This window comes from Ochlerotatus camptorhynchus, unplaced genomic scaffold, assembly GCF_037179485.1.
Source record: "Ochlerotatus camptorhynchus isolate MF236.1 unplaced genomic scaffold, CSIRO-AGI_Acam_v1.1 ptg000353l, whole genome shotgun sequence".
NCBI classification, from domain to species: Eukaryota; Metazoa; Arthropoda; class Insecta; order Diptera; family Culicidae; genus Ochlerotatus; species Ochlerotatus camptorhynchus.
Window position 1 is genome coordinate 1,381,283 of NW_027040841.1, and position 24,033 is coordinate 1,405,315.

At 38.9% G+C, this 24,033-nt stretch overlaps 1 protein-coding gene across 1 annotated transcript; it reads left to right on the forward strand.

The window, feature by feature from the left end:
- The first annotated feature begins 916 nt into the window (after positions 1 to 916).
- On the forward strand, positions 917 to 1,594 carry LOC135709186 (uncharacterized). The gene has a single exon (XM_065231409.1). It carries the CDS (start codon positions 917 to 919, stop codon positions 1,592 to 1,594), a length of 678 nt encoding a protein of 225 aa, XP_065087481.1.
- The last annotated feature ends 22,439 nt before the right edge of the window (positions 1,595 to 24,033 follow it).

Genomic DNA, 24,033 nt, shown 5'->3' on the forward strand with positions numbered 1-24,033 from the left:
TCTTTCCGGGACAACTTTCTGTCGATGATCCTCAGCAACGAAGACATTCCGACCGTCAACAAACTCCAATATCTGCTGCAATCGTTGGAGGGAGAAGCAAAGAAGCCGTTTGAAAGCGTTGACATTCAGGCGGACAATTATGCGTTTACGTGCGACGCATTGATGAAGCGCTACGACAATAAGCGGTTCCTGAGGAAGGAGTTATTTCCAGGACTGTTCGAATTACCATCAATCAAGCGTGTATCAGCATAGGAGCTAAACACATTGGTCGACGAATTCCAGCGGCACGTGAAAGCGTTAGGAAAGCTCAGTGAACCAATCAAGCACTGGAACCCTCCCCTCACTTTCATCCTCTGCAATAAGCATTTACGTTACGTTCAGGGGAACAAGAAACGCGTCAGAAGGATGACATAAGCTACGATGAGTTTATCGAATTCCTCATCCAGCAAGTTCGAATGCTGAAGTCTATATCAAGTGATCTACAACATCGCTCACAAGGGACTAGCATCAAGGTGGCCGGTCCAAACCCGAAGAAATTATCCACATTCAAGTCAGTTGTCAATGCTGCTACAAGTGAAGTCAAGTCGAACACTCTTCATTGCCCTGCATGTTCCGAGAAGCATCTGCTACACCAGTGTCCGACATTCAACAAGCTGTCCGTATCCCAACGACGAGAGTTGGTAATCCAGCGAAGCTTGTGTTGGAACTGCTTTTGTTCTGGTATCAAGCGCGGGCCTGCAAATCCAAATTTAGTTGCAGAACCTGCTGCTAAGCCAGACATCACACCTCGCTGCACGACGTAGCTCCGAAAAAGACAACTCCTGCCGTACCGTCGAATCCTCCTAAGCAACAACCAACTCCATCCACGTCAGCGCACGCGGGGACCTCTGGATAAGCGCATCCACCGGAAGTTAGCATGGCTATCCAATCGAACCACAGCACGGTCCTACTGGAAACGGTTGTTCTAATCGTCGTCGATCAACACGGCAAGGAATTCACCGTACGAGCGCTCCTAGATTCTGCATCGATGTCCAACTTCATCACCAAGCGGCTGGCAAACGCTCTTGTCACGCAGCGTACTGCAGTGGACGCTGCTGTATCAGGACTAGGAGAATCCGTCAAGCAGATCAAACGCCAAATCACGGCTACGATCAAATCGAAAACGAACACTTTTTCCACCACACTCAAATTTCTCGTAATGAAGAAACCATCTGCCAATCTTCCGACTATCGCCATCAACACAGCTGCGTGGACCTTATCAAGCGTTCCACTGGCCGATCCGCACTTCAATATTCCGGGCATGATCGATATCATCATCGGTCGGGAATGCTACCACGAAATCTACACCGGTAACCGCATAGCACTCGGGAACGGTGTACCATTGCTGGTCGAAACACACTTCGGATGGGCAGTATCTGGAAAAACGTCCACCAATTCAGCTGATGCACCACCAGCATGCTACATATCGACCACCGACCGATCCCTCGAATCAGCACTTCAACGTTTCTGGGAGCTTGAAGCCGTCGATAATGGCCCGACGCATTCCTCAGAAGAGAAATTATGCGAAGAGATCTATGCCACTACTACCACTTGAACTCACGATGGAAAGTACGTCGTACGCCTTCCTCGGTCCGAAGATCCGCAAGTCACACTCGGAGAGTCCCGAAAAATTGCCACACGCCGCTTCTACAGCCTTGAGCGCTGCCTTGAAAGAGATCCTGCCTTGAAGAAAGCCTACCACAATTTCGTCGAAGAATACCTCCGCCTCGATCACATGCGCAAGCTCAATTCTCCCGGTTTTCAAGGAGAGCAGCACCACCACAAAGTTACGCGTGGTGTTCGACGCTTCCTGTAAGACCTCCTCCGGAATGTCGCTCAACGATACACTCCTTGTCGGCCCAGTTGTGCAGCAGAATCTCGACACCATAATCATCCGCTTCCGTTCTCACGTTGTTGCCATTGTGGCTGACGTAGAGAAAACGTACCGTCAGATTTTTCACTTTCCTGCTGATCAACATTTCCTACGCATTCTATTTCGTCGAAGGCCATCAGATCCAATCGACACATACGAGCTCCTCACGGTTACGTATGGAACATCCTACAACACGTACACTGCAGCAGCTAGCGAAAGACTAAGGAGACAATTACCCGGAAGCAGTAGAAGCTGTCGTCGAAGATTTTCACGTCGATGATCTCCTTACTGGCGCAGACAACTTGGAGTCTACCATAGAAAAACGTCGTCATATATCTACCATGCTCGCATCGGCTGGTCTACCGCCAAAAAAGTGGGCTTCCAACGTTCCTGAAGCTTTGGCTGGCATCCCGCCTGAAGATCTGGCGATCAAACCTTTCCATGATCTGCAAGATGATCAGTCAGTATCCACGCTTGGCCTTGTGTGGGATACGAAGACGGATATGCTCCGTTTCAACGTCGATCTTCCGCTACCAGCACCGATTCTTACGAAAAGAAAGGTCATCTCGTACATTGCCAAGATTTTCAGCCACTGCCAAATTGTTCATGCAGCGACTTTGGAAACTAAAGAACGAAGACAAAGCTCCCTACGAATGGGACCGCCCGCTCCCGCAGAAGCTACAGGATGAGTGGAAGCAATTCCATGCTACGCTTCCTATCCTGGCTGACATCAGAATTCCATGTTTCGTATCTTTGGCCGCCGTTTCCAAGGTTGAGTTGCATTTCTTTTGCGATGCATCTGACGCTGCCTACGGAGCATGTTGCTTCATCCGCTCGTTGAACAACGACCAAGTAAAGGTTCAATTGCTGACATCGAAGTCAAAGGTGGCACCCCTTGCCACGAAACACACTATCGCAAGACTTGAGTTGTGTGCAGCCGTTCCTCGGCTAGTTTTTTGCCTGCTTTTGGCGACAAAGTAGTTTTCACTACATGCAGGACGTTTCATAGGATAATGCTGCGTCAAACATAATTTGCAAATTTGTATGGATTTACTATACCTGTTTTCTAAGACATAGAGTAGGAGTTGTTCAACCAACGACCCAATGAAACAGCTTATAGAAGTTACATTCAAATTCAAAGCCCTGTTTTTCCTTGACTTCCTTGAACTTCGATGACATCCTTCGAACTTTCTTGATGTTCTTTGACCGTCTCTGAGTTTGGCTTTTTATTCCTGAAATTCTCAGATATTTCTTAAAGTTCACAGTACTTTCCTAATGTTATTAAATTTTCCCTGTGGTTCACATACCATCCTAAAGTTTGCCAAAATTTCTTCACGTTTAAAGAGCTTTTTGCAGAGCATCATTGAAATTCATATAATGTTGCCATAGTTCACAGAACTCTCTTGAAGTTCGTAGAACTTACCAGAACGACATTAAACTCCCCAGAAGCTCACAAAACGTCCCTGAAGTCGGCAGAATTTTTCTGAAGTTTATAGAGCTTCTCTGAAGATCGAAGCACATGATTAAAGTTTTAATAATTTTCCTGAAGTTTGTAGAACTTCCCTAAAGTTCAATGAACTTATCTGAAATTTTTTGAATTTCTTTGCTTTATTGGAGGAAATTATTTAAAGTTTGCAGTACTTTCCTAAAATTCATCACAGTTTCCTATAGTTCGCAGAATTTCCTAGAAGGTCGCTGAACCTTCCTGAAAATTTCCATGGACAAAATATGGGAACTGCAATGAAGCTCTAGCAAATCTGTAGTAATTCAAAGTGAGGGCTACCTAAACTCACTGGGCAAGAGTAGCTAACCTCATGTGAGTTTCATTCCTGTATTATCGGCATTATCGGTTAAACGATTTAAAAAAAAATATCTTCATGGTTGCCAGAATTTATTTTCGATCTTGCCGTTGAGTCAAACATATCAAATTATTTTTAAAAATTCAAGCAAATTTTCCACCCCTCAGGATGATTTAGTGGTAAATGCCACCTTCGTCAGCTGCTGCATACAAGACACAAGACACTTTCGGATACCTACTATCTTCTTTATTTAACTCCGGTAAAAATCTTTCAATGATCGTCGCTACTAAAGTGGCTTCATTTTTTTTTACAGAGTCGTTTTTCGAGCACGACAAGCGAGCTATATATTTTCTTCATGAGATTTTTTTTAATTTTTCCAGATTTTCTACACTATACATCCATAAAAAAAATACTCGAAATCGGACAAAAATCAACGCCTACTATGATTACGTGGCTGTCTCGGACTGTCCTGCCCGCTTTTTTCTCTTTTACTATTATGAGGGAAGAGAAATTAAACAAGATATTGTGCTACGAACAAATTTTAATTGATATATCACAAAGTCGACAAAATCAATATGGATCTTATTTGGGAGTCAAAGAAAACTTCTTTAATGCCATTTGGATTAATGCAATCAACTTTTGAACCTTATTTAACTGCATTTGTATGCTGTTGTATGGTCAATTGTCGATATATATATACGCCTTCATAATCAGCTTTGTAAACTTCAAAACACTTGTTCTCAAAAAACCCAAGATGAAATATTTTAAAACCATCACAGATTTGATTGTTAGAATCAATACTACTGTGAAGAAAAATCTGAGGTATATGAATGTTGCCCAAAAAGTGCCTTCAGACATAGCGTGCGGCTTTACTTCGCACTTCCAGAGTCGTGATCAGAGATTTTATGCCTCACAAAATCTCGGCGGCGCTGACTGGGATTGAACCCAGGCCTTTTAGAGTGAAAGGCAATTGCGCTAACCACTAAACTACCAGCGCGGCTTAAAAAAAAAGCTTTCAAATGATGATAATTTTGTCTGTCTACAAACGTCTGCTCTAGAGTTGTGCTCATAACCAGTGTTGTAAGCGATCATTTGCAAAAAAGCTATCAAATTACAGTACCAAACTAAAATGTCATATGACATGCTCTAGCATACGACACTTTCGCCGAAGACCGTCACGAATGTATGTATTTTAGTTTTTTCTCATAATAAGAGCTGCTGATGATGTGCTTACATATGTAATGCTGAAAATAGCAAGCAGCGATGTCCTAGTAATAACATTTCTGATCAGAATTGGTCTAATTTACACCAAATTTAGGAATTAGAACAAAATAATACATGTTATATGATAATTTTCTGTTTTTCTCGAATGTTGTTCTACCGTTTGTGTTGTGTAAGAGAGACGACGGTAGAGCATGAGAATACGAATAGAAACATACTGTCACGTACGACAACGAATCGAGTGTTGTAAAAAACGTCAACAGTTTCAACCCCTGCTCATAACAAAATGGTCGTCGCTTAACTCTAAATGCTATCTGGTTGCTCGTTGGTTTCGTCCGGGAATAATTTCTTCCACGCGTCCTCGGATCCACTGGTCCCTCGCCGTTCCGTTCACTATGAACACTGGATCGTCAACCGTTATGTACCGAACTTCATCGAACCATTTTCCTCTTCGAGGTACTCCTTCACCCATTTTTATCAGAACTTGTAGCTTTATACGTTTGGATCTAGTCTTCATTAGAAGATCCCAACAGAAAGTCGATGGGAGTTGCCGACTAGGTGAGCGATCGCGTGTGGGCAGTTGTGGTGCAAAATGGCAGAATGTAGATATTTTTTCCTTGAGCCTGACCTTTTAAAAAATTAAAATTCAAAAGCCTTGAAGTCTTTCAGATGATTTGTTGTATGAACATTCTCCGCAATTTGAACGTAAAAATAAAAGTAAACTATTTGAAGATAATTCATGTGTTCATTAAAGTATCAGAAAATATAAAACAAACAACTTTGCTTATGCAGCCAAAATTTAAAGTCCAGTATTTTCAGAGCTATTGAACATTTTTATGGTATAATATTTTAGTAGGGTTAAGTATCCCATTTTGGGCCTATTAAGCATAAGCAAATTTCATGACGGTATTTGATAGCTTAGTATTTACCAAATCACACATATCTATACACAGGATTATTCTATTGATAAAACTGTTGCTTTATTGGTAACTATCAGTTTGAATTAATCTTTCTTACCTTAAAAAATCGAAAAACCTAATAACTCTCCAGCGCCTAAATTCGGCCTATGAGTTGTAAACTCGGCCTACTTAGATTGTCTTCGGCTTACACAAAAAATCGTTCAATGTTTACAATAAAACTTCACTTGCTGTGTGAAACATATGATGTAGAAATGTCAAATCTGAAGACAACAATAAACGGATTATCGATAAACGCAAAGGGCCCATCGGCTAATAATAATTGAAAAGGCGGTTGAGAAAATTAATAAATAATGAATCCGTTAGTCTAGAATACCCGAAAAAGCAGTTCTGTACATCTACGTTTCCAGAAATAGTGCAACCATATAATGTGGGGTTTGCATGCTTTTGTTTGAGCTCTTATTTGAGACATATTTAGATTTTTATTATATACATGGTTTGAAGAATTAGGACAATAAGCTTTGCTTAATTGTTGATACACAGACAATGGGCTAATCAGTTTATGCAAAAAAAAAATCCGGTGTGGCCGGGGAGGGTGAGGAGGTCAATAATAATTTCTTGGTTGTTGATAACCACATTGTCCTTTCCATTCTTTACCCTATAACGCCCATTTTTTTAAAATTCTGCATTCATTATTTCAAAACGTCTTCGAGGTGATATGAAAAATATGGGTTTTATTCATCTAGATGAATAAAGATTGTCTATAGCAGTTGTTGTAAAAAAATCAATTTTTCGCGAATTTTCACCATATGTTGCCAGTTGAAGCTAGCAGACACACACAAATACACATACACACCCACACCCTCAAACACACACTCTCTCACACACGCACACACACAGTTTTTTGTCGCATAAAATTCAATGGATCGTATAGGGTTTGTTGTTATTATCATTTATTTTCCGATAGTTATATACACTTCTGAAGATCAGTGATTTTTAAATATAAAAAAAATCAAGGAGTATAATTTTTCCTCTGTAGTTGAGTCATTTTATCAAATAAGTCGTGGAATGTTATTGCTTTTTTTCTTTTCCGATTCTATCTTCTTCCGAAAGATCTCCTTGTCCTGATTGATAGCGAATGAGTCTCGAGGGTCCTAACATTCGGATAGCAGTTTTCATTACGTTTTCTGACACTAGTAAGTGTTTCTCGGTCACGTTGTTTCCGGCGTGCTCAGCAGCCAGAGCACAGTTAACATCTTCATCTACAGTACAGTCGACAGGGTCATCAAATGCACCATTTATCGGACTCTCAAAAACTGTTACCTGATCGCTTTCTACCATTCCGTTGGTGATTTCAAGATCATATGGATTAGCATCCGAAATTTTTCCGATGCATTTAGAATAGTTAATGGCATCTGGATTAAAGGGATATAATGCACACGCCGAAAATCCGTTGATGATAGTCGATTGTTTCAATGCTTTATTCATTGCTTCTTGGAGCAATTGTCCAAATGTAGCTAGCGACATCCGTTCGGTTGGATGGTTTGATCGCCATAGATCCACTACTTTTCCCCACCTGCTTTTCAATGGACCAAAGATAGCCACATCAGCAGGTTGTAAAATGCGTGTCGCATTGGGGTATAAGGCGATCAACACTATCCCCAATTGCTGGCACATATCTGCGGCCTCCAACGCGACATGGGAAGTATGACCATCTACAAAGTATATTTTGGAAAATGTAGTATTACTCTTGACGAGAGCTGGATGCAATATTTTTTTGATGTAGAGCACGAAGTTATGCGTATTCATCCATCCATTCTCCGATTTCCCCAGTCCCCAGTCACTGGGAAAGCATCGCAAGGTTTCAAGGTCTAATTTTTTATGTGCAAGAATAATGTCAGGCGGGATTATCCTGCCATTCACCGCAAACGAAAACATTACAGTAACATTTTGTTTGCTGCTTGTAGTTTCAACAAATGAAACATCCTTCTTTCCTTTTGCGACGAAAACTTTCTTGGGGATGGGATTCAAACAGATTCTAGAGATTCATCGCCGTTCAGAATACGCGATGGATCATTCAGTACATCCAGAAGGTGGTTTTCCTCTAAATAGCTGTAGACAGTCTGGAGCCAGTTTCTTATGTCCTTTGGAGACACTTTAGAGCTCGCACTAGTTACGGCTTCAGGAGTCCTGATAGTGATTTCGAAGTGACGTGCCAGGAATAATTTGAACCATGATTTACCTGAAAATGCGGGAAAACAAACTTGTTTTGGTATTTTTTTTATTAAAACTGCTAAAAAAATAACTCACCAGGTGGGCCGTTCGTGAATGGAGTTGGTCTAGGATTTGCCTATAAGAACATTGATATTTTGTATCTCAAGCTGTCTTGGGTTATGGGAAACCCTTTACGTTCCATATCCTTCAGCCACGAAACCATCGCTTTCTCTTCTTTTAGTGAAAAAAAACTGTGTATGGATCTTTTGAGCCTGTCGGTTTAAATTTATCACTCAGCCAAAATTGAATTTTGGTACGAGGAATTCCAGACAGCTTCGAAGCAGCATAAAGAGTGAGTTTCCGTTCTCGGATTTGATTGACCATTTTGTTCAAATGTTCCTCAGTATACGTTTTCTTATTTCGCCTTTTTAGATTACTCACTGGCTCAGAATTGTTTCCTGATATCACCTGACATTGCTTAGTGGAAGGTCCGGAAATGGCTAATATTTCTGCATTGGGTCCGGAGATAGCTTGGCTTTCTTGTAGCACTATAACCGTATGTTGTTCTTTTCCTACTGTTGAGGAGCAATACAAAAAATTAATCACAACCGTGCGTTCAACATCAAATTCCACAACCGAATGCTGCATGGGACTGTGGAACGTGTTGTACTGTCACCGTCTGGAGGATTGAAGTGTAAACACGATTTCACCACTACAACAGACTAAGAGAAGACCATGTAAAATTAATTGCATATGCACTTTTGTGATAGGTCAAGAACCGAGAAGGCATAGAATTAGGCTCATTTTTAGTTATTAGATTTGAGAACGGTATACGGGTCATTCCGCGCCAAGTGTACACAGCACATGAAATTGACCTCTTCCTATTTGGACCAAATTTGTAGGGAATGTTCATTTAAGTTCAAATTTTAAAAATCCAAAGTTTTATGCTAATCGGAGCACCCCTCGGTCAAGGGGCGCATTTTCCATTTTTCGTGATTCTTTGGAAAGCACTACTTTCTTTTGTTCATATCTCCGGAACAAATAAAGCTACAAATTGCATCAGGTATTGTTTTAATAAGGAAATTAGACAAGAAATCTAAATCTGTACATTTTGTTTCTGTACAGTGTTGCCAAATATTTTTTATTTTTGTTTGAAAACTTTAAATGCATTTTTCTCATAATACGTGTCGTTTAATTTTCATTTTAAGGACACTATTGTGTTCTGCATCCTTTTTTACATGAGAAACACTTAACGACAAAAAGTAATTTGCGTAGTTCCTGAGATATTGCATTTTGAATGAATGAAAGTCATAAATTATGAGGTTAAAACTTTTTTTTAATTTTTTTTCCATCTCCTCTTAATAAGTGGATTCATTCTCATGACTTATTGTGTGAAATAATATTTAAAGAAAATAAAAATCGATTACATTACCAAGAACAGTGTTGCCAAATTTAAATATTATTTAGCAACTTAAAACTTTAAACGTGATTTTTTTAAGTTGATGCATCTAAATATTTGGTTTGATTGCACCATCGTGTTCCACAGCATTTTTACATAAGATAGACTATCTAAAACAAAGTTCAACGCAATGTAACATTTTCGGAAAACAAATTAAAGAAAAGTGTTTTTTATTTTTCTGATGCATTTTCTAAAGCAATGGAATTAATATCCAAACCTATTATTTTAAAAGTTTTCAGAAGGTAAGTGCACAACGGACCTAAATCTATATTTTTTGGTACAAGAACGCCATAATAACTATTTATGGTCAGCCATAAAACAAGACAAAAATGTGAAATATAGGACAAAACTGTTATTTGCTCATGTTTTGCATACGATCCAGAATTTCGAGCTCAAATAGATGTCTTTGAAGATGTCATCTATTAACGTATAAAATAAGACATTTTTGATTTTTTTTTCATATATTAGGCGTTAATGTTTTAAGCATCTCTGGCGCATTTGTCCAGTTCATTAGAAGTTTGCAGATACCGAGTGGAAAATGGTGTGTTCTATTCAGGGGGTAAGCCACTTTGCCATTTTGTGCTAAACACATCAAAAACACTCTTCGGCACTCTTCGACACACTCAAACACCCTTCAACCACCATGAGAACCAATTTGCCCTTTTCTGTTTTTGTTGATTTTTTTTCTTAAGGTGGGACCTCCAGAAATCGGTAGGATTCCACAAAAAAACTGATCGGGACACCGAAGTAGCCCTCACCCCCGCAATTAGAAAAGAAGATTCAACATCAAGCTCAACATTGAAAAACAGACAATTTCAACCTCTAACAAGCTAAAATATCTGTAACTATAAATGAATGAAGTGGATAATAATTATCATATCAATTATTGATTGATAGCTGAAGACAGATATTTCTTTCTAATGTGTTTGATGTCCTTTCGTCGTGGATTTCATTTACACAACACCAAATCAGAGAGATCCATCCTAATAGCTGCCGCTTACAAATAGGTTCGTTTTTTTTTGCGAAATTTAGACCCAGAGATTGCTTAGCAAGGGGCGTGCACGGTTTGGTTATCTGGGCTTGATTGCGACTGGAATTCGGTTGGGATGGATTCGAGAGGACTTTACTGGTTTGAGCCAGGATGTCAAGCATCATGACATAAGAATGCGACGGCTGAGGGAGTACTTTTTGAGATCGGAGTGGAACTCCAGACATACATACACAGCACATTCTTTTAGATAGGTGTTGCGGATGACGATCAGTAATGCGAATTTGAATTCCTGTAAGTTGTTTACATAGACGTGTGCATTATTTCTGGATTTCCGTGCTTTCACTGTGCATGATTAAATTGGTAAATTTTTGGAGAGCAAAAAAAAGAATTCTGATTATAAAGAAAAGTGGATGTAATGCTAGCCAGTAAGCATTAATTTTCAATAAACGTTTTGACAGCTAGGTCGACATGCAGAAACACCCATAAACACCTTCCGACACCCTAAAACACACAAGAAACACAATTACCCCCCGTAACGTGGGTAGATCACCTTTTCGTGGTACGTTAAGGGATGTAAGATCTACCACCGATTCCTAGTCCTGACTACTTCAAACTAGGGGAACAGGATTATCCAGTAATCAAAGGAACACATCTTAGTCCTTGTTACTTTTTATGCCTTGTTGATAGTGATAAGACTCGACTTTGTCCACCGAGGATGATCTTGAAAAACAAGGAAAAAGGGGGTTAATTAGTCTTCATCTATGTGATTCCTAATCTTATATTCGTTGTTCCATAATTTGAAGTGCTTAAGACTAGGGTTCTGATGCATGGTCAATATCGGTGTCATTCCTTAATTTTGTTGCTAAGGAATTCAATTTTGACTGACAAAGGGGCGTGCCTTTGGAGGGTGTTTCAACACTCCGAAGGGTATAAATAGCGGAACCTTTCAATTAGAGTCGGATCCTTGAGATGGATGACAACTGTAAAAAAAAATCAAATACTTCATAATTTCTCAATAGTGATGGAGTAATGCGACATGCACTAAACTAAGGACACGGGAAATACTACAATAGATCAAATTACTGGTCGCAGTGGTGTTAGGTCCCGAACAGTGGAACACAATTACAAGCTTCGTCCTGGTTTTACGGAACTGAAAAGTGTTTGTGGTGGCCATGCTAAGCAATATGGAGACCTTTATGCGACAATGCAACGACAGTGCTGCAACCCATTGAATCTGCATACAGTTATTCGTCGCAAGAGTTTGAAACCTATTTCTGCACGGTTTCATGACGAGTACAATAAGAACTTTGCCAAAAATTATCGAAGGTCGGAAAGTATGCGTGCAATGTCATCTGGCGGTTAAAAAAAACATGGATAATGACCAGCCATCTGCAGGTAAAATTCATCTTGAATTATTCATTTCAATCCCAGCCGTACGAAAGCACGTCTATATTGTAGCGAAACAATCCGAGTTTTTCAAATTCACTCGTCATAGCTTACGTGAAGGTGAAGTCGTTGTAGTGGCAGATTTCACTGAAAACTATTCTTTTGTTTTTTTAAGTGTACAGGGAATTCATTATAACAATTTGCTGGCAACCGTTCACACTTTTGATGCCTACACTGTACACCAGAATAAAGTTGTACCATTGAACTGCGTCATAATGTCCGATACTCTAGAGCACAGCACAACAACATTTCATGCTTTCCAGCGCCATTTCATAGAGTATCTCAAATCCTAGGTATCACAGTTGTCCAAAATCTCGTACTTCTCCGATAGTGCCGTACCCTGGTTTTCGACGAAAGCAAATTTGGGGTGCCCACTGAGTGGCACTACTTTGTTACGGCACATGGCAAAGGACCAAGCGACGGATTGGGATGAACTTTGAAGAGATTAGAAACGCGAGCTAGTTTACAAGGAGCCACTATTCACACGCCAAAGGAGCTCTATGACTGGGCAATGAAGAATTGCAATACAAACGTTAGATTTGTGTCATCTGAGATCTGTTCCGAAGAAAAACAAATACTGTTCCACCGTTTTGCATCAGCTGCATCTATTCCCAGTATTCGTTCAATTCATGCAGCAGCTCCTTCTGGTATTGATACCATTATTATGAAAACTGTTTCAGGTGCCACAACTGGTTCAGCTTTTAGAGTTGTGGCAACGAAACGTGCAAAGCAAGTGGATTCGAATAATAATGGGAAGAAATCATCACGAAGTGCTAGCCTTGAGAAGAAAAATAAGTAAATTGTAATTTATGTTTTACATGGTTATAATAAAATGTAAGAAACAAATCGATCAGTGTTCGATACAACATTTTATGTATTGGAATGTCTTAATTTATAATGCAATTCGTTTAGATTATTACTAGTGTAAAGTTTTCAGCCACTAAATAATATTTAAATTTGTCAACACTGCATAAAAACATTGGTTTTATCATACCTATTTTGTTTCCATCAAGTATTATTTAACAAAGTAAGTCATGAGAATGAATCTTATTACGAGGAAACGTTAAAAAATAACCCTCATAATTTATGACTTTCGTTCATTCAAAATGCAATATCTCAGGAACTACGCAAATTACTTTTTGTCGTTAAATGTTTCTTATGTAAAAAAGGATGAAGAATACGATGGTGTCCTTAAAATAAAAATTAAACGACATGTATTATGAGAAAACTGCATTTAAAGTTTTCGAACAAAAATAAAAAATATTTGGCAACACTGTACAGAAACAAAAGTTACAGATATAGATTTCTTGTCTAATTTCCTTATTAAAACAATACCTAATGCAATTTGTAGCTTTATCTGTTCCGGAGATATGAACAAAAGAAAGTAGTGGTTTCTAAAAAATAATGAAAAATGAAAAATGTGCCCCTTGATCGAGGGGTGCTACGATCAGCATACAACTTTGGAATTTTAGAATTCGAACTTAAATGAACATTCCCTCCAAATTTGGTCCAAATCGGAAGAGGTCAATTTCACTTTTGCATTTTTTTGTGACCACTTGGCGCGGAATGACCCATACTTATATAGGGGAATTTACGTATTCTCGTCAATCTAAGCAGCCTCTGCACTTCTACTAGCATTTTCTCAGCGTCACGCACATATATGATGTGTCTGTTTGTTTACATTCATCTGCTGCTTGCTTTTCTATCCATTCCAATCGACAGAATTTTTCAAATCGTTTTGAAAGCGTTTTTACAACGCTCCAAACTTCTCAGGTGAGTGTGACTATTGTCGGCAGCCTCTTTTTCTTCGGCAACCTTCCCATTAGAACTGCGTGTTAACCAGCTGTTCTATTATCGGCAACTCGAAATCAGCCCCATTTTGTAGTGCGTATACTTCATTTGAAGAAAAATCTGGCATAATAGGATTGCTCGATCGTTCAAATATAATCAGATTGAAGCTGAAAGGCTAAACAATCGTTTGGACACATTCAGGGAAGTGCGTTGATGGGAAAACATAGTGAAATTAACGTTTAAATTTTGTTTGCCGAAAACAGTCAATGGGTGCCGAAGCCAACATTTACCCTATTCATGATATTTTATATATTTTTCAGTTTCTTGTACACAAACCACATCATATACATTATTTTTCAAAACTTTGTCGTCATATTGCATGAGAGTTACGAATGGAAGGTTAATTGTGCTTGTAATTGCATAATGAAATCAATGTTGCATACACGAAACAATCCCATGTGTTTAACTTTGAAGGAAAGCGAGGAAAGCAGACTGGCAGGCAGACAGGACCAAGCGAATCTTTTCGTGCACTGCACATGGCTCGTTAATGGGTATTGCAGTAATTTAATAAGCTCTTTATGGTTTTTATTCACGCCTTTTCCGCTTTCTCAACTGGCACCTGATTTGATTCAACGTATTAAAATGGATTACGTTTTGACTGCATATATCGGTGCACGCAGAATTTGTTGAAGATTTAATGAAAATCATGCTTAACATGTTAAGCTTATTAATACATATTGAATTCCGCGTTTAAAACTGAGGCAGATTGTAGCCTGTAGTCCACAAATTAAATTGTCTGCCACCTGTTCCAGTAGCTATTGTTACGTTAATAATTCAGATCGTAATAGATAGGTTTGCACTGCATCGAACCAAAACAAACGATTCTGTCATTCTGGGGAAACGACCGAACTACATGGGAAGTCGGTTTGCTACAATCACTTCCACCCGCGATTCCCATCGACTCACCACATCGTAGCGGACCGTTAATTGTTTCTAATGAAATATTCAACGCTTTCGGTTCTCCAAACAGGAGTTGGCCTAGTTCAGCAAATCACCAACGGCTTGGCCTATTGGTCGTTGAACGTGGTTGTGGCCATCATCTTCGGTTCGGTGCGATTCTTCCCCAGCGTGGATGTCGATTCCATGGAATCCAAAATAGAAACATTTCATGCAAGCATGAACGAAACCATCTCTCTCTCTCTTTCCCTTGGGTCGGAATTCGAACGTTGTATGGAAAGGTGTATTCAAGAGGGTGTGGGTTGTTTTGACTTTTATCGAATCGTCTCCGATCACTGCGGTCAACAACGACCATTTATCCGTTGTGTAGGACCTACGGGCACAAACATTCACACACACACATTTGCCTTCGTAGATCCAACTGGCAATTCCCGTGGCATGTTTTGTGAAATTGGCGAATGTGACTCAACGAGTGGAGCTATCCAATTAACATGAATAAATTATGCCTTACCGCAGTGTGTCCGGTCCGGATGGTTAGTGCGCGACAGTTTACTCGAGGTTAGGGGTTCGGAGTGAAGGATTCGAACCGGAACAGGATTCGGTTTCCATTCAATGAAGCGTGGGAGAAATAGAATGATGACGGTAAGTAGGTCGAGCAGTACGATGTGTTTTGTAATAATATCCCGAACGTGTGACTTTCAATGAGTAGAGTAGTGTAGTAGTAGTAGAGTCAGCTGAACCAATATGGTGGTTCAAATATAACGATTCTCGTGGACTCACCACCCTTGGTTCTCGTAGGTGATTATTTATGCTCGAATTTTAATTATATTTGTTCGTCGTGCTTTCACTCTTGCCAAAGCTGTTGGCCGAATCGATTTGTGACCAGTCATACAAGCCCAGCTATTTGATCAAGATATGCAACACTTGCTCATAAGAGAATCATTGGGTGGCTGTAGGGAAAATCCCATTTGAATGAGGCTTCAGTTTCAATTGCTAGTACCGAACGTCCGAACAGTGCATTGTATTTACGATTTGGCAAAAGCGGACCGGTTTACCCCCATTTTACGTTACTCAGACCGACTGCCAGTGTCCTGGTAAATGGTGACAAGTTGCAATGACCGTAATATTTATGAACCATAATGAAGTCTCCTGCATCTGGCACGCAAATGTTGACCGACCGTACCTCCGAAGAATCCAATGAATGTCAGCGTACCTACTAGTATAATCCTGTTTAGTAGCAGTCTCATCGCATATGAAGGAGAATCAATTGTCATGTCGGCAACAGATGACGCCCACAGTTCGCTCAGCTCATCGCTCGTTTTAGTGCCAACACCTACTTTTTTACGATCAACAACTGCTTGTCGTTTATGAAGGTTTATGAGAAGTCTGTAGCTTTTTGCAAATCCATAAATTCGAAGGAATGATGAATATAAGCAGTCGGAAATTGCTGTGCTCAGTGTTTTCATTTATGATATCTAAAACTTTAGTTTACGATATTGACACATAATGAGCCATACGGCGATGGGTTTTATTTTGCCTTTATCTGAGGCTTCAAATCGAGGGAAAATGCGATGAAGAATTGTCTTTCAACGATTGATCCATTTTGTTGATATTGGGTTGAATAATCTTGAATTCTCAAGCTAATTTAAACTGTTAATTAATCACTTTAATGCCGATTTTCCTTTTCGAATAACGCGAAAGACATGTATTCAACATTAGAGACATTTCCATAAAAAATGCTAATTAAATATAGTGGTCATAACCTGATTTAAAATCAATTTAACTGGATTGCGCAGAATCCATATTCTGAACATCCTATTCATATAATAGAATAGATTTGATGACTGAATACTTGGGGCAAGGCAGCTTTTGATCATGAGTTAAATCGGAGCAATGAAAGGGCAATTACAAGTGTACGAAAGAAACTACAAGCTGCCCCCTCAAAATCGATGGAAGTTTTTTATGGTGACCTTACGGAACAGTTAGAGCTGTCTTGCTTTACTGCCATGCCGATGACGTTCTATTACAGGGGAATTTTGTACAATCTTTTGGAGGGTTCCAGTCAATCGCAAAAGGGATTTATGACAGTCTCAGCAGAGATTCCGAACAAGCCTAGGGTGAATTTCAGACAATCCCAGATCGGTTTCCCAACAATATTAATGGTAACTTTGGAAAATCCATAGAAGGAATATGAACTATCCCAGGGAGGATTCCGGACAATCATAGGAAGAATTTCACTCAATATTGAGGGGGATTCATGACTGTTCAGGGGGGATTCCAAATAATCCAGTCAATCCAAAGGTAGATTCTGGACAATCCCAGTATGAAAAAATGGTATGTGGTGGTTCCTACATCCCTTCGACAATCGCTCATTGACATATGAAGTTTCAGAATAGAATCAACTATGAAGTTGGCCACAACTAACCTATTTTGACCTAGGATGAACAGATTAATAAAATACCAAGTTCAACAATGCTCCTTTTGTGCTAAATATCGATCAACATGACAACACCAGACGATGAAAATTCAACCTGTTCCTGTTCAACCTTTTTCAACTCGTGTCTATTGATGTCTTTTTGCAGGAGTATCAGGAAAAACAACGAACGGTTCTGGAGAGAGTTGACCCTAACTCTGACATTTTCCAGCTAAATATTTTCAGAGATTTAAATCACTCTTTTTTAAATTAATGCTGGTAAATAAAATGTTGCTTAACACGATGCACCGTAATTATTAATAATTATTATTATTGATGAGTTTCCTCATTTCAGGCATGTAGTGCAACAAAATATGAAACCTTTTTGACCGATTTTGTGAGATTGAGTATTAATTTTCATGAGCTAAATTAATCTTCTGAAAACATTTGGCAAAATTCTTACTTCCTTAGGGCAATTTACTAGAATTATCATTTCCCGATTCCCAGGAAACTAGTTTAACTTCCCGAGAAGCAGATTTTTTTTTTCGTACGAAAACCATGTGACTCATATTTTATATTAAAAATGACCACATAACTTTTGGGGAAAATCGATAGAAATTTCCGGAGAAAGTTTGACGAATCTTTAGTGCGAAGTCAGGAAAGCTCCCTCGCAAAGAATCTTCCAAACGAAACCGGTAGACGCTTCCGACACAATTTGTAAGAAATTCCCGGGCGAAGTTAGAAGAGACTTCCATGTAAATTTAGGCAGCCGGATGAAACATTCAGAATAATTCAGAAAAGTTTTCCGTGGGAAATCCGGATGAAATGGGAAATAGTTTCTACTTCCTGCGGTAGCCCGTAGGACTTCTGATTGTAATCTGATACTGTTGGAATGAAAAGATGATGTAACTTCCGTTGAACAATGGACGAAATTTGCGGGAGAAGGTGGAATTGGTACTTGACCAGTACGGCACGACAGGTCCTTGAAATCGGATCAGCCGGTTTCAGTTGCTGAAAACGGATTTTATCGAACATCATTCCTAATCTTGTTTGGTAACTCACTAGGTAAGCCACCTTCAATCTGATCGATCCCTCTTGTTCGTTGCGCACATCTTCATCTTGTCCCAGTCGGATCCTTACAAAGAACTATTTTCAGTGGGTCGTTATCCGACATTATTACGATGTGCCCAGCCCACCGTAGTCGCCAGATTTTTGCATTCGATCTACATTTCTTAACTTACAAACCTTCTGCAATGATACTTAATGATTAACTTCTTTTCTACAGTGATTCAACAATTTCCGAGCTAAATCCAATCTTTTCAAAATTGGTTTAAAATTTTAAGCAGTGAGACCAAATCAGAAACGATGCAGGAAATTCCTAACTGAGGTGACACTTTTCAAAGCTGAGTCTGAACTTTTTTGAAGTGAGTTCAAACTTTCGAATAAGTCATCAATATTTTTCTAACTGAGTCTAAACTTTTCTGTTATGTTATTCAATCCTTTTTAAAGTTGTCAAAACTTTCCTGAAGTGATTCAACATGTTCCAAATTCAATCTTTAAAGAATTGGTTTCGTATTTTGTGAAGTGAGGCAACATACGCTGATTAATCCTTTTCCTAAATGAATCCTAGGTTTCCTGCATTGATTCAACTTTTTCCGAACTGAAACCAATCTAGTCAGAACGGGTTTGATATTTTTCTAAGTGAGCTACAGATTTTTGTTAACTGCTTTGGCATTTGGCAAGGACACAATCTTGCTTAGTGAAAGTGTAGAAAGTTTTCCGAAGTGAACCGATAAGTTTTTGAGCTTCAATTTTCTAAATGGTGTCCAACCTTTTCTGAAGTGGTTCAAAACCTTCCTTAGGGAGTCCAAACTTTTCTGTTGAGTGATTGAATTATATTGAATGTTAGTCTGAGCTTTCTTGAAGCGATTTACCTAACTTTTAACGTAGATTCTGCCCCATCAGATCCCTTCTTCGTTCTTGTGAGATTCACATCCTTTGAAAATTATGACCTTCATGTGTTCATACCTGATGGTAGATTTTTTTTTAAAGCAAGCACAATTGTTGAGAAAACTGGGTTTACATCCACTAAAGTACGTATTTTTGTAGAAATTTGGGTTTCTTGAGCAGCCAAGTTGGATTTTGGCTCCGTCCTTTGAAAAACAGGCTTGGATGTTATGGAATAGACCTTTGTGAGTTCATACGTGATGGTAGATTTTTTTGAAGCCAGGTTGGATTTCAGTTCAATCTTTTGAAATTTGTGCTTGGATTTTATAGAATGGAACCTGCTGAATACCGGAAGGACGAACCTGGTTAATATTCAAAAAAGAAGATATTTTCATAGAAAATTAATTTTTCTGTTTTTCCAAACTGAATTTTGACTTCTATCTTTGGAAAATAGCCTCGTTTTTCAATAGAAGTTGCTGAATCCATACGTGAGGGTTCATTTTTTCTTAATTTTTGAGAATACCGAGTTTAAATTCACAAAAGTACGTATTTTCATAAAAATTTTGATTTTCTGTTCTGCAAAGTTGAATATCGACTCCGATCTCTGAAAACAGTCTTGAATTTTATAGAATGGACTTTTCTGAATCCATACGTGATGGTAATTTTTTGAAGCATGCACAATGTTTAAGATAACTGGGTTTGAATTCTCAAAAGTACGTATTTTTATAGAAATTTGGGTTTCTTGTTCAGCCAAGTTGAATTTCGGCTTCTTCCTTTGAAAAATAGGAGTGGCTTTTACCGAATTGCTGAATCCATCCGTATTTTCATAGAAATTTGGTTTTTCGGTTCTGCCAAATTGCACTTTGGCTCATATCTTTGAAAAATAGGCTTGTATTTTTTAGACTGGACCTTGCTGAATCTATACGTGAAGGTTGAACCGGGTTTGTAATTCGAAAAGGTTTTTTTTTATTATTTTCCTTTTCTGCTACGTTGGATTTTGATTCTGTCCTTTGAAAGTTATGCTTAGATTTTATAAAATTGACCTTGCTGAATTCATATGTGATGATTATTTTTTAAATCACACCCAAAGCCCAAAGTTTAAATTGACAAAACTACGTATTTTTGTTAAAATTTGGTTTTTATGTTCAGCCAAGATGGAGTTTGGCTCCTTTCTTTGAATATTACGCTTGGATTTTGTTGAATAGACCTTCCTGAACCCATACGTCTAGTTAGATTTTTTGAAGCACGAACCAGGGCCCCACAAAATCACTTTCAATCGAACATCATCAAGTGACGATGAAGCTGTAAACCATCACTTTCAATTGAAAGTCATTCTGTCTTCTTTTCGAGCAGATCCCCGTCAACATCAACAGAACCACTTTCGATCAGTTTTCATGCTGTATGTTTTGGCTTGACTCGTGTTCATTTCTTCTTTCATTGTCAAATGAACGTACTGTTGCATTGAAGCGAAGCTGTTCGATCCAGTTTTTATGACTTCTTGATGAATTGTTCACTCGCATGCGTATGCGTATGCGCATAGATCTGTTCACGTGGCGTGGATGTCTAATTTATCATTGTCGGGTGGTTTTTTTACCCATCAATTTGGGTATTTTTTTGATTGGGGTGACGTCTAGAGATCTAAAATTGATATGCGACGCCATTTTTTAATCCTAGATGGCGGCTTTCAGTTTAATAAAAAGTGGGAAATTCTGTCAAATATCTATCAATAAAGCTATATTTGGAATCGGGATGATGTCTAGAGGATGAAAATCAATATCCGACGCCATTTTGGAATCGAAGATGGCGGCTTCCAACTTAAGAAACAGTGGAAATACAGACAAATACACATCAATATTGACATTTTTGTAATCAGTATGAAGTATACAGATCGAAAATTGATATGCGACGCCATTTAGAAATCCAAGATGGCGGCTTTCGATTCCAGAACAAATGGGAATATTGTCAAATATTTTTGGAATCGGGATGGCGTATAGAGGCTGAAAATCAATATCCGACGCCATTTTGAAATCCAACACTTCGACTTCCGATTTGCGGAAAAGTGTCAAATACCCTAAAATATGGTTATTTTTAGAATGATGATGAGACGTAAATGCCGAAAATTTATGTCACACCGTCTTTAAATCCAAGATGGCGGCTTTGGTACAGAGAAACTGTGAAATACTGTCAAATACCGATCAATGTTGGTTTTTTTGGAATAGGGGTGACATCTAGAAGCCAGAAATCGATGTCCGACGACATCTTGAAATTCACCATTTTGAATGAAGTGTCAAATGGCCTGAAAATGGCATCGAATATCGATTTTCAGCATCTACGCGTCGTGGGAATCGGAAAGGTCCCCGTTCCGAAAATGCCCTGATATTAGAGTATTTGACACTTGACTGATTTGACACTGAAACATGATAGGATTCCAAAATGGCGTCAAATATCAGCTTTTGGCTTCTACGCGTCGTCCCCGTTTCTAAAACACCCATATCTTAGGGTATTTGACACTTCTGAAAACCAATTTTCTCTATTTTGAATTCCAAAATGGCACTTTTTCTGAAACCCTATGGCCGCCATTTTGGATTTTTAAATGGCGTCGGATATCGATTTTCGACACCTTTGCGTACTTACCGTTCCGAAAATACCCATATTGTAGGGTATTTGAGACAGAATGGCCTCGTTAATTTAATTTTCGTTTAACATAAAATAATATACCACAGACAAACAGACATAACAGTCGTAAGTTGTTCATCGGACGAGCATTTAACGGACAATTTCAAGGTATCGTAGTTGGTAGTACCGCCACCTGTGGCGCACATAGTCAATTTCCTTGCGTTTGACTTTTACACACTACCGGCATCTGTTCAGCGTAGTGCCCACCATAGTGTACTCAACAAATGGCGGTAATGTATTAGCGACGATGTTTTACAGTGAGAAATATTAAATGTTTTATGTCTGTTTGTCTGTGAATATACTATTACTACATATAATCCGGATGCCCTCCCTATCGGCAACCGATATTGTGCGGATACTATAATTTTATGCTTGACGACGCGATGCGTGACAAGTCGAATGAGCCCGAATTGAAGTGACAGGGGAAAAAATGAAGGAAGCAGTTTTCGAGTCATTCATTGCGTCAATTAAAGCAAATATTTGCTTCAAATGAAATGAACTGAAGCACCTGACGAACGAAACAAGCGATAGTCAAGTCATGTTTGAAAGGAAGAATGTGCATCGTGACTCGATAACAAGAAACACGATGACTTACACGAAAATGATATTGCTCGAAATGAAGCGATTCTGCATAGAGTTCATTTTCTTTTATTTGTTTCGAAAATGCATAGCCCTGGCACGAACAATTGTTGAGAAAACTGAGTTATATTTGGATAGGGAGAAAGTATCAAAAACAGAACTTTTTTTTTTCATAAGAACTGTTACGTTTGTGGTATTCCGCTTGATGGTTTATCCGGAATTTATCAATACCCAAAAATGAATTGCTTTGATTCTATTCATCAACATTATTACCAATGTTCTTCCTTGAAAGGATACAAAAACTTATGCGCGAAATATCTTGTTGATAACTCGACTGTTACACATAATAAATTCAACATTTGTGCCATTAGTGCCAAAAATCACGGCTTCAAAGAAGTAAAGGGCTAAAGCGGAGGCTAAGAAAAAATGTTAGCGTTTAAAATATACGGTTTAGACATAATGTAAAACGAATTTTTTGGTTTATTTTTTATCCCCCCTTGACTGGTGCGAGCATCGAGTGACAGAAGAAAAACTTGTGATTTGTTCCGGCCTTACTACGTTCGTGAAATAACATAACCGAAAAAATTTAATCACTCTAGAACAAATCGTATGCGGAAAACTAATTTAATCAAATTATCACGCTCGAGGCCCGGTCCTAATGAAAAAAAGCGATCGATCCGCATGGCTTCTCACACAGCATTCTTTGATCTTTTACAGTGCAAAAAACAAAAACTTACAAGGTACTGTACCCTATGCATTTACCCAACATTAATTCTAAGGATAGTGCCTTGAAAATGCAATAAAAGCTCTATAATTAGAACCGTAATTTTCCTTCCAAATAATTACTAATATCCAAACGACCTGATACATCGCTAATACAGCGACCTAAAAAGGAATATCGCCGTAATACCCTACAATTATTGCGAGGAAAATCTAGTGAAAGCGTACACCGGCAAGGACCAATCCTGACCGAGGCATGGAATAAAAGAAGAAGTCAAACTTCAAGTGCATGGAACTTGAAAGTATCAGTATAGTGGTTGAAAGTTTCCTCATTGCCCAAGCTCTTTACCCTGCTGTGGGTATGTGGGTTTGTAGCTTCATTCTTTAATCGTAATGGCATTTCAGCTCTCGAACTTTTCACGATGGACCCGCACTGTGTATTGTTGCAAGAACCCACGATTGCGGTGCGGAAAAGTCAAGGGCATTCGACCACGCCATGCCACTGGGAGCAAAAAAAAGGGTGAAAGTTGTTGTTAGCTCCTGGGTGTTTGAAACATGATGCATTTCCTTCGTCCACGTTCGCTTCAAAGTTGAATTGTTCTGGTGAAAAATGATCCCGAAAAGAAAAATGGGGTGAAATTACTCTTCTCAAAAATTGGCGTTTCTCCTTTCGGAGTAACCGTGAAGCGGGTTGATGTATTATTGCGGTTTGAAAGTGAGTGCGCGAAAAAGTTTCACTTACTTACCTTCAGTGAAATGAAACAACAACTTCTGCCATATTGAGTGGAGGTGGATTGTGTTTTTCTGTGGCAGTTTTGCGATTCACTCCAGAGAGTAGTAGTTTTGGCATTGTAGTTTGTTTTGGTGGCACAAGCTAAGCACTACTGTTCATTACTTGATACATGTTGTTTTGAGTTTATTGCAGAACTTGTTTTTGTTTTATTTTACGTTTGAAGAGAATGAATCTGGTGAACGCCGGAGTTGAATTATA